General features: G+C 38.7%; 1 protein-coding gene across 2 annotated transcripts in view; it reads left to right on the forward strand.

Annotated features, from left to right (window-relative positions):
• The window catches only part of SHQ1 (SHQ1, H/ACA ribonucleoprotein assembly factor), a 128495-nt gene that overhangs the window by 18429 nt on the left and 99608 nt on the right, over positions 1-10458 (forward strand). For both annotated transcript variants that reach the window (XM_004372703.2, XM_023727920.1), the window contains exon 6: positions 9191-9318. In XM_004372703.2, coding sequence (XP_004372760.1) covers positions 9191-9318 — 128 coding nt within the window. The remainder of the gene's footprint in view (positions 1-9190; positions 9319-10458) is intronic.

Below are 10458 nucleotides of genomic sequence, written 5' to 3' on the forward strand. Positions count from 1 at the left end.
AGCCGTTGTATCTGTGTGACATTGTAAGCTATTACTTCACACTTGTCCTTCCCAGCAACAGAACTCGTTGAACATATTTCTCTGAGTTTTATACTTGCTAGCCTGAAAAATAGAACACTAAACTCCTAAGAATATTTATACTTCTTTTTAGTAGCCTTTCTGTCTTGATGAATGATTAAATGAAATGTTTCAATTTCTTTAAGAATTTAAATCTGTAGGTACTGCATTTCTTGGCTGATCCTGGGTCTTCCTAACTCAAGCACTAACATTAGCGTCTGTAATCAAGGATTCGTTTCAGGTGAACAATTACTGTTCGTGGTAGAGTTTAAACAAAATCTAATAAGTTTTGTTGTATTTTCCTGTGTTCCTGCATTAATTGTGTCTTTAGCCATGATGCGTCTCCAGATAGAGAGCGATAACTGCTATCAAGCTGACTCCGACTCATGGTGACCTTATGTACAACAGAACAGAACACTGCCTGGTCCTGTATCATCCTCATGATTACTGACGTGTTCGAGTCCATTTTGTTGGCTATGGTGCCAGTCCATCTCACTAAGGCTCTCGCTCACCCTCACTGGCCCTCTACTTCACCAAACATTATGTCCTCCTCCAGAGATGGATCTCTACCAATGATGTGTCCAAAGCAAGCAAGTCGGACAGTGTTCTGTTGTGATCCATAAGGTTTCTGTTGGCTAATTTTCTAAAGTAGATCACCAGGCCTTTCTTCCTAGTCTGTCTTAGTCTGGGAGCTCCGCTGAAACCTGTCCAGTATGGGTGACCCTGCTGGTACTTGAAATACTGGCGGCATAGCTTCCAGCATCACAGCAACACTCAAGCCACCCCAGTATGACAAACTGACAGACGGGTGGTGGGATGTATCTCTGCTAGGCTTATGTTTGCTTAAGAGGCTTAACTAATTAATGGACAGGTAAATTATCAATCAAGGGGAGATTATGATGTCTCTCATTGGCAGGGATAACAGCACATCTTCCAAGGAGGCAGTTGTCACCTGGTCTCTGTAGATACTTGGCTCCCTTAAGATATGTGGAGAGTGGGTGTCCCATGTTGATGTAGGACCTCAATTATTGTTCTTTCCAAGCGCTGGGCCAACAATTTCTCCACTGTTAGATGCAGCCATAACAGTCATATCTCTTTATATTTGTATAGTTCTTTCTGCTTATCAAGAGCTCTCATGTGATTATTTATTTTAGTTTTCACAGCAGAGGAGGAAAGGAGGATAAGGGACTTGCCTAACTTCACACCACTACTAAGGGGCTTGGCCAGGACTTGAAGAGTTTCCCCATCTGTTATCTTGTATGTCCTTTTCATGCGTACTATTTAAGTTTAACTGCTGTTGCTCTTTTGGTTAACATTCCGTCTTCTGTGACACAGTAGGATACTAATTGGAATGTTAGAAATATATCCTGTGATGTGCAAATGCATTGAGTGATGTGTGGTGATAAATGGTGGAACTGTTCAACATCCTAAGGGAAACTGGCTAAGAGCAGGGTATGTTATATTTTGGAGGACATCTGAGAGATTCCACTCCATTTACATTGCCATTTCTAATTAGCTTTATCTCTCCAATTGTGGTTTCAGAGGTCCCCTGAAGAGCAATTTGAAGAAACCCATTTAAAATCATAGTGAATATTTGAAGTGGAAATTTCATTGTCAGCGTATTTCTGAGGCAAGCATAAAAACAGAATGAGCTTTACAAGGCTGAAATTTCAAGTGGGAGGGAGCTTAATTAGAAGAACTACTTTCTCTTTTAAAACTAGAAGAGTAACTGCGTGGCCTGAGAGAATTAGGAATTTGGAATTTATAGTTGGAAGTGTGATATTCTAAGTAGCCTTATTTTTCTCCATCTTCTGTGTTTCTTTATCCAGAAGCTCATTTTCTTTAATAGTGTGCATGACATGTTCTTTCCATTTCTGAAGGAATAGTTCTTCTTACACGAGTGGTTTACATTTAGTCACGGGCTAAATCAGGAAAGTGGAGTCATGAGGTAAAGGTTCTTTGTGACTTTTTCTGGTAGCAGTAAGACTTTGGCTAACTGTAATTTTTGTGTTACTCATTACTCACTATTGATATTAGCGGACTGACTCACCCAAATGTGTTAATAGTAAATGAAGCGCCAGTAAAGTTCTAAATTTTCAATTAAAAATTTTGTTTTCGCTCAAAGCTTTTTTGTTGTTAGTGGTTAGTACAGTGGAGGAAAAAGGTTTATGTTAAATTCTTTATAATCTGCAATGCAAATAATAAATTGTATGTGTAATGCATTTACATATATAAATGGAATAGCCATATATAATACATACTACATATTACATTAATGCAATATATTATAGATTTTTAAGTTATTTGACTTCTTACAAGTCAAGATATCTCCTCATGCTGTCAGGTTTTTTTGTTTTTTGTTTTGCTTAAAAAAAACTAATATTAATTTTAGCCTGAGCAGGACACAGTTAGGGAGGTAAAGTGTATAGAAAAATTTACACATTTCAAATGGCCAGTGAGAGACGTCACAGTCTCCCCTCAAGGATTATTATAATTATTTTAAAAATCCTCTAATATAAAATGAATGATTTTTATTGGTGGGGAGGGGTGGTATATTCTGCAGCTCAGCAGAATGCTGGGCATATAATAGATGATTCATAAACATTTATTGTTTATTGATTGTCCATTTCTTGCCATTTATAGTTCCTTTTGGGTTTTATTTTTACACCAAAATATGTTGGAGGCATCTTGAAACATCCCGTAATAATCCTTCCTCTTTTGCTTATGATAACCAAGCTTTCATATTTCTCTTACTGAGAGGGTTTTTTTTTTTTCTTTCCAAGCAAATTGTTTTTTTTTAAATGGTGTATTTTGTTTTACCCTAACCAATTCATAAAATCACACCTGTTTCTTTGGGAAGAAGTAGTAGAAGAATTTAGTCAGCATTCGAAATTATCTGTGAAATAAGAAAAGTGACAAAAATGATAATATACCGTTGAGGGTACCATTTTAAGATGTGGTGATTTTTCATTTCTATAAATCTGTTAAAGAAGGTGGTATACTGACAGAGCCTTTGGATTTATTGAGGTGATCATCTCAAGAATACAAGTAGTAATTATGAAGAAAGGAAGAGGATCACGTACTTCCAAGGTGCCTTTCTAATCAAAACACCAAACGTAGGAAAAGGCAGTAGAATAAACTTTGATTTACTGACCCTTTCTTTTATGCATTTATTTGTTCAACTAGTACTTCTTTGAATGAACTGTGTGCCAGGCAGTGTTGTAGGCACCAAGGACAGTGTAGTGAGAATGACAAGGTCTCTGCTGTCATGGAGCTTATGTTCTAGTGAGGAAATAGACCCTATTTCTGTTGTGATGAGTGCTATGAAGAAAGAGCAGGCTAAGGATTTAGAGAGTGACTGGGCATCCCACTGACTCCCCTATTTTGACATGTCCAGAATTGAACTCAACCATTTTACCTGTAAAGTCTTCCTGAATTTTCTAATTTGGTTGAATGCCCGTTTTTCACTACCATCACCCAGGTTAGCACCTGGGGATTTGTCTTTGACTTCTGCTTTCTTATCCTACACATCTGTTATGGATTGAATTGTATGCCCCTAAAATGTGTGTTAACTTGGCTAGGCCATGATTCCCAGTATTGTGTGGTTGTCATCCATTTTGTGATCTGATGTAATTACCTAGGTGTTATAAATCCTAATCTCTATGATGTTAATGAGGCAGGATTAGAGGCAGTTATGTTAATGAGGCAGGATACAATCTACAGGATTAGGTTGTGTCTTGAGTCAGTCTCTTTTGAGATATAAAAGAGAAAAGCGAGCAGAGAGGAGAGGGACCTCATGCCCTCAAGAAAGAAGCACTGTGAGCGGACACATCCTTTGGACCCAGGGTCCCTGCACTGAGAAGCTCCTAGACCAGGGGAAGATTGATGACAAGGACCTTCCCCCAGAACTGTCAGAGAAAGCATTCCCTGGGAGCTGGTGCCCTGAATTTGGACTTCTAGCCTCCTAGACTGTGAGAGAACAAATTTCTGTTTGTTATAGCTATCCACTTGTGGTATTTCTGTTATAGCAGCACGAGATAACTAAGATAACATCCAATCAATCCTGAAATTGTACCATTTGTCTCTTTATTATTTCCTTCACTCAGTTTCTCTTCCTCATCTTTGCCTGGCTTATTGTAGCAGTCTCCTAATTGCCCAACTGGTATCTCTACCTCCAGCCTGGATTTCTTCCACCCATCAACCATAAAACTACCAGTGTGATGGCTTATGTATGGAAAATGCAAATGTGCTTAAACCCTTACTTGGTTCTCCTTTTACTTACAGCATAGCTCCTATCCCCATAGCATAGCACAGAAAGTTCTCTTTGATCTGGACCCTGCATGCCTCTGTCGCCTCTCTTCTTTCAGCCCCTGTGCACATTTTATATTGCAGCAATAATGAACTTTGGTGTTTCTCCACCCATACCAAACCACTTCTTGTATGCTCTGTTTTACTGGCAATATTCCTTTGGCAGCTGGTTCTTCCCCTTGTCCCACTTTGCCTAAATAACTTTTACTTATCCTTTAAGACTGGCTTCAGTAGTCACCCTCTCACACTCTTCCTCCCAAACTGGTGTAGGAAGCGCTCTTTGCTCCTGCCTTGTTATAGCTCACCTTGTTTTTCCCACATTGTTTTATAATGCTTTGTATTTGTGTCCATGCAGTCCCTGCATGGGGCAAATGGTGAACACGTTCGTCTGCTAACCTGAAGGTTGGCAGTTCAGGTCCACCCAGAGGCACCTTGGAAGAAAGGGCTGGCAATCTACTTCCAAAAAATTTGCCATTGAAAAACCCTATCGAGCATAGTTCTACTCTGACACATGGTGTTACCGTGAGTCGGAGTCGACTTGATGGCAACTGGTTTGATTATTTGTGTCCACAGTTTCCATTACATTATGAGGTCCTTGAGGGAGTAGAAGGGAGTCTTGTAGAGGGCGCATGTAGAGGGCATTCAGTGAATGCTTGATGAATTAATGGCAATTAAGAACTTGAAAATAATTTATTCTGTAAAGTAGTACATTGTTGTTAGTTGTTAAGTGCTGTCAAGGTGATTCTGACTCATAGCGACACCATGCACAACAGAAGAAAACAGTGCCCAGTCCTGTGGCATCCTCACAATCGTTGTGCTTGAGCCCATTGTTGTAGCCACTGTGCCAGTCCACCTCACCGAGGGTCTTCCTCTTTTTCGCTGACCCTCTACTTTACCAACCATGATGTCCTTCTCCAGGGACTGATCCTTCTTGATAACATGCCTAAAGTATGTGTGAGATGAAGTCCTTGCTTCTGAGGAGCATTCTGGCTGTACTTCTTCCAGGACAGATTTGTTCATTCTTCTGGCAGTCCATGGTATATTCAATATTCTTCGCCAACACCATAATTGAAATACATCAATTCTTCGGTCTTCCTTATCCATTGTCCAACTTTGGCGTGCATATGAGGTGACTGAAAACACATTAGTCAAGCTCAAATCTTGCTCATAAAGCTCTTAATTCATGAACAATGTAAAGAATAAACCATCACAATTTAGATTACTGGCACTGGTATCAGCTTTTTCTCAAAACAGTAACTTAAACATTTTTGAAGTTTTTTTAGGGGGTGATGGAGTTGGTAGAGATACCGTTTTACAAAGCCGGTTTGTTTTTGTTTTCATCATGGCCCCCCTGGAGGAAAGAGAAGAGACACTATCTTTTTAAATGGGCTCTTCTTCTACCCTCCTTAAATGGCCTCAGTGCTCCATTGTCCAAGGCCCTTTTCTGTCACGGTACCAGTTTTACCTGGGTAATTCTGTCCTCTTCCGTGGGCTCAATAACTGTTCAGAGGCTTATGACTCCCTTGTCCCTCTTGAGCATCAGACTTGTATGTCCAACTGGACATACGAGTGGATATACAGATCTCTATTCATATGTCCCACAAGGGTACCTCAAACTGAACCCGTTTGAGACAGAAGTCATTATCTCTCCGTGCCTGTCTGTTCCTGTGTTCCTGTCTCAACAAGGGCTCTGTTGTCCACTGAGTTGTCCAGAATCCTGGGCATCAGCCTCAACTCCTCTAGCTCCCTTGACCCCTACATTCTGAGGATTCTCGCTTCTAAATACACATCAGGTCCATGCGTTGTGCCCCACGTCCACTGCCACGAAAGTGTTCTGTTGTTGTTGTTAGATGCCGTCGAGTCTAGGCCACCATTAGTTCTGTTCCTTTAGGGTTGCCCTTTTAAACCATTTTCCAAACTGCAATGAGAGTGATGTTTCTAAAACACACAGATGTCAGTACCCTATGTAAAACCTATTAAGTGTTCAGTTCTTAGGGATGAAAAATCTTCCAGATTTTTTAACATGCCTTATAAGCTTACAAGCGTGTGGTCATCACAGTATATTATTTTCAGCTATTCTCAACTTTTTTTTTTTTTTAATGTTTTCTTCAGTGTACCTTCTTGTTCCCTAGCCTTTGCTACACTGTTCTTTCAGCCCAGAATACTCTCTCCCACTCCTTTTTCAATCTGGTTAACTGTTGACTTGGATATCACTTCCTCCAGGAACCTGGCCCGTCACCCCAGTTTTATTTTGTTGTAGAATCTTGTGCTGTCTATCATAGCATTATGCTTTCTTGTAATTGTTTGACTCTCCCATGGGACTAAGTTCCACGAGGGCCAGGACTGCCAGTGTCTTGTTACCAATGTCACCCCGTGCAGGGAGCTTGGAATGTTGTACAAAGTCAGTCACATATTTAGCATTTTCACCACTCTTATTGCTTATCTTTTTTGAAGCACATTTACTAGCAAAAGTTCACTTCCTGATTTGTGGATGCAAGTCTGTAGTCGAACCTCATTTAAGAAAAGTTTTCCTTTAAGAAGAAAGAGAGAGCTAATAGAACAATGGACTCTTGGTGGGATTAGTTTATAAAGCAACTACTTCATCCTAGTCTCATATACCTCATGCACCTGACAGAAATTGATATTGAGAATTACCATTTCAAGATTTTAACTCTTCAGTTTAACCCAATATGTAATTTATTTCCTCAAGTAGAAACATGGAGTTTTTATATTGGTTAAGAGCTTGGATTCTGGAATAAGACTCAAGTGGGTCCAAATTCTGGCCACACTTGTTGCTGTTTCTCTGACCTTAGCAAAGACACATAACTTTTCTGAGTCTCAGTTTCTACCCTTGTAAACGAGGGTATTAATAATACCCTCTCCATGGTGATATGAAGATTCAGTGAAATATAGATAAAAAGTACTTAGCAAGGGTCTGGCACATATTAAGAATTCAGTAAGTTATCTGCAATCCTTCCAATTTCAAAAGATTTAAACATTTTAGTTGAAATTAAAAAAAAGTATGTAAGGTCATAAAACTGTCAGTTAGAAAATTCAATTAATCAAAACAACCAATTCCTTGAGTTTCTAATTAACTGAAATGTTACTGTAGATGAATTTTTCACCATAAGTTACACTTTTTGTCATTCTTTTCCTAAAAGTACTACTTTCTTGCTTTGAATGCTAATAATTTAGCATAATTTCTGAATATGTCCTCCAAGAGGTATATTTTGAATCTAGCTGTTATTTTCCTAGTTAAAGCTACAAGTAAAGTAGAGGGAAATTAGTTTTGTGTTCTCTGCAAAGGCTGCTTTTTTCCCTCTCCATGGTTTAAAATCAAGGAACTGTTCCATCTAAGATGCATCAATTGGTCCCAGCCACCTGGAGTAAAGGAGAATGAAGAACACAAAAGAGACAAGGGAAGTATTAGCCCAAGAGACAGAAACGGCCACATAAACCAGAGACTTCATCAGCCTGAGACCAGAAGAACTAGATGGTGCCTGCCTACCACCAATGACCGCCCTGACAGGGAACACAACAGAGAGTCCCTGATGGAGCAATAGAAAGGAGAAGTGCAGAACTCAAATTCTAGTAAGAAGACCAAACTTAATGGTCTGACTGAGACTGGAGGAACCCTGGAAAGCATGGCCCCTGGATTCTCTATCAGCCCAGAACTAAAACAGTTTCTGAGGCCAACTCTTCAGACAGGGATTGGACTGAACCGTAGGACATAAAGTGATACTTGTGAGGAGTTTGCCGCTTAGTTCAGGTAGACACAAGAGACTAAACGGGCAGCTTCTGTCCCGAGGTGAGATGGGAAGGCAGAGAGGGTTAGGAGCTGGTTAAATGGACATGGGGAGTCAGAAGTGGAAAGGAGCAGTGTGCTGTCACAGTAAGGGGAGAGCAATCAGGGTCACATAACAATGTATGTATAAATTTTTGTGTGGGAGACTAACTTGAAATGTAAACTTCATTTAAACTACAACAATTAAAAAAAATAGTTGGGCATGGAAAAAAAAGGAACTGTTCAGATTAGCATAGCTAAATAAAACAGATTGTACTTTGGTAGAAAATATGTGTGCACATAAAAAATGATGTGTGTGTGTGTCCTCTTTTAGCCTCTTTGTGGATATATAGTATCCTAAATTTTGTACTCATGTGTTTATTTTTCTTTGCTGATAGAGTTCAAAGGTTCTTTCCTTTATTGTGACTTTACCAAAATCTGTGGTACTTGCAAACTGTTCTAGTTTCCTAGTGCTGCTATAACAAAAAATACCAAAAACGGGTGGCTTTAATTCCTTCTATCTGCTTTTGATGCTTCCTGCATCATTCAATATTTTGCCCATAGAATCCTTCAAAACTGCAAATCGCGGCTTGAATTTTTTCTTCAGTTCTTTCAGCTTGAGAAATGCCGAACACGTTCTTCCCTTTTGGCTTTCTAACTCCAGGTCTTTGCACATTTCATTATATTCTATTTTGTCTTCTCGAGCTGCCCTTTGAAATCTTCTGTTCAGCTCTTTTACTTCATCATTGCTTCCATTCGCTTTAGCTGCTCTACTCTCTTATGTACCTTCTATTTAAAGAGATCAGACATGCCAAATATCCCTCTAGTCAGATGCTTACTTTTTGTTATATTGTGATTAGTAACCATGAAGAAAGTAAATTCTGTGCTTAGTCTTTCCTTGAAATGTACTCTGAATTAAGAACCTCTATTTGTAGTATGAATGTGATGAGTTGAGATAAAATTTTTTAAAAATGAAAACCAGCCTAGTCCTATATAACAAGCCCGTTCAATGTTTTTTTTTTTTTTTTTTTTTTCCCCCAGAGCTGACTTTTTTGAAGATGAGGCAATTGAACAGGTTTTGAAGTATAAGCCTTGGTGGGCTGATACATATTCAAAAGTGATGGCTTCTTTGGGAAAGAGCCAGGAGCAAGAAAATCATGCTGCACTAGGTAAGAAACTCAAAATTAGGCTTGTTTGTTTAATTCTAAAATCTCATGGTTTACCAAGTTCACCCCTCCCTCTTAAGTAAACATACAGTTGTAATTGCCTCATCAAGTGAAGATATGATTTTGGTGTGCTAATTTTGGAAATGAGGTCTTCATCCTGAATGGAAAATGCCACTCAATAATAGTCTGTTTTTCCTGGAAAACTCTTTTGAAGTACTTTTTCCTTTTTGAATCATTGGAGTCCTTTTTAATTTTTAAACTTTTTTAGTAAATTTAGGGAAATTAACACACAGGACATTTGTAGTTTTTGGAAGATCTGAACATTCCTCTGTGGTAAGGACATTTGAGTATTAGTAATGATGGGAAAAGACCCAGTTCTCTTTGTCTGTTGAATGAATTTGATTTGTCCTCCCCACAAGTGGTTTTATGAGGAAGGAAGAATAGTTATCTTCATAGCCTTACCTTAAAGAGACCAGGTGGGCCAACTTTTACCAGTGGAAGCTTAGCTGGGGCTTTTAGGAGCCACAGGAGATGGCTTTGCCACGTTTAACATTAAACCAAGTGTTATCCACAAAGAGTCCTTTCTTAGATGGTCATTTTATTACAACCTTCTGTAAGTGGATGGCTGATGTATTAAGTCTATAAATTAAAAACATTACAGTTTCAGATAGATCAAGAATAGAAGACCTACGTTTTCTGTCATACTGATTTGGCTTTATATATTAATAAAATTTTAATGTTTAAGTAAAAAGAATACACACAGTTACACACATATCTGTACATATACACATATACATACCTTCTGAAGGATATACAGAATATAGAATCTCCTCACCCTAAGTTCCTCTTCCTAAACATAACCACTGTTAACAAAGTTGAGGTACTTTTTTTTTTTTTATTGTACTTTAGGTGAAGGTTTACAGAACAAATAGTTTCTCATTAAACAGTCAGTACATATATTGTTTTATGATATTGGTTAACAACCCCATGACATGTTAACCCTTTCCGTTCTCAACCTTTTTTTTTTTTTTTTGGTGAAAATAGCCAAAGATGCACCATTTCAAAAATTTCTGCATGCACAGTTCAGTGACATTGATTATGTTCTTCCAGTTGTGCTGCTATTCTCACTTTAGATGAAGGTTT

This window comes from Trichechus manatus, unplaced genomic scaffold, assembly GCF_000243295.1.
Source record: "Trichechus manatus latirostris isolate Lorelei unplaced genomic scaffold, TriManLat1.0 scaffold00020, whole genome shotgun sequence".
Taxonomy (NCBI): Eukaryota; Metazoa; Chordata; class Mammalia; order Sirenia; family Trichechidae; genus Trichechus; species Trichechus manatus.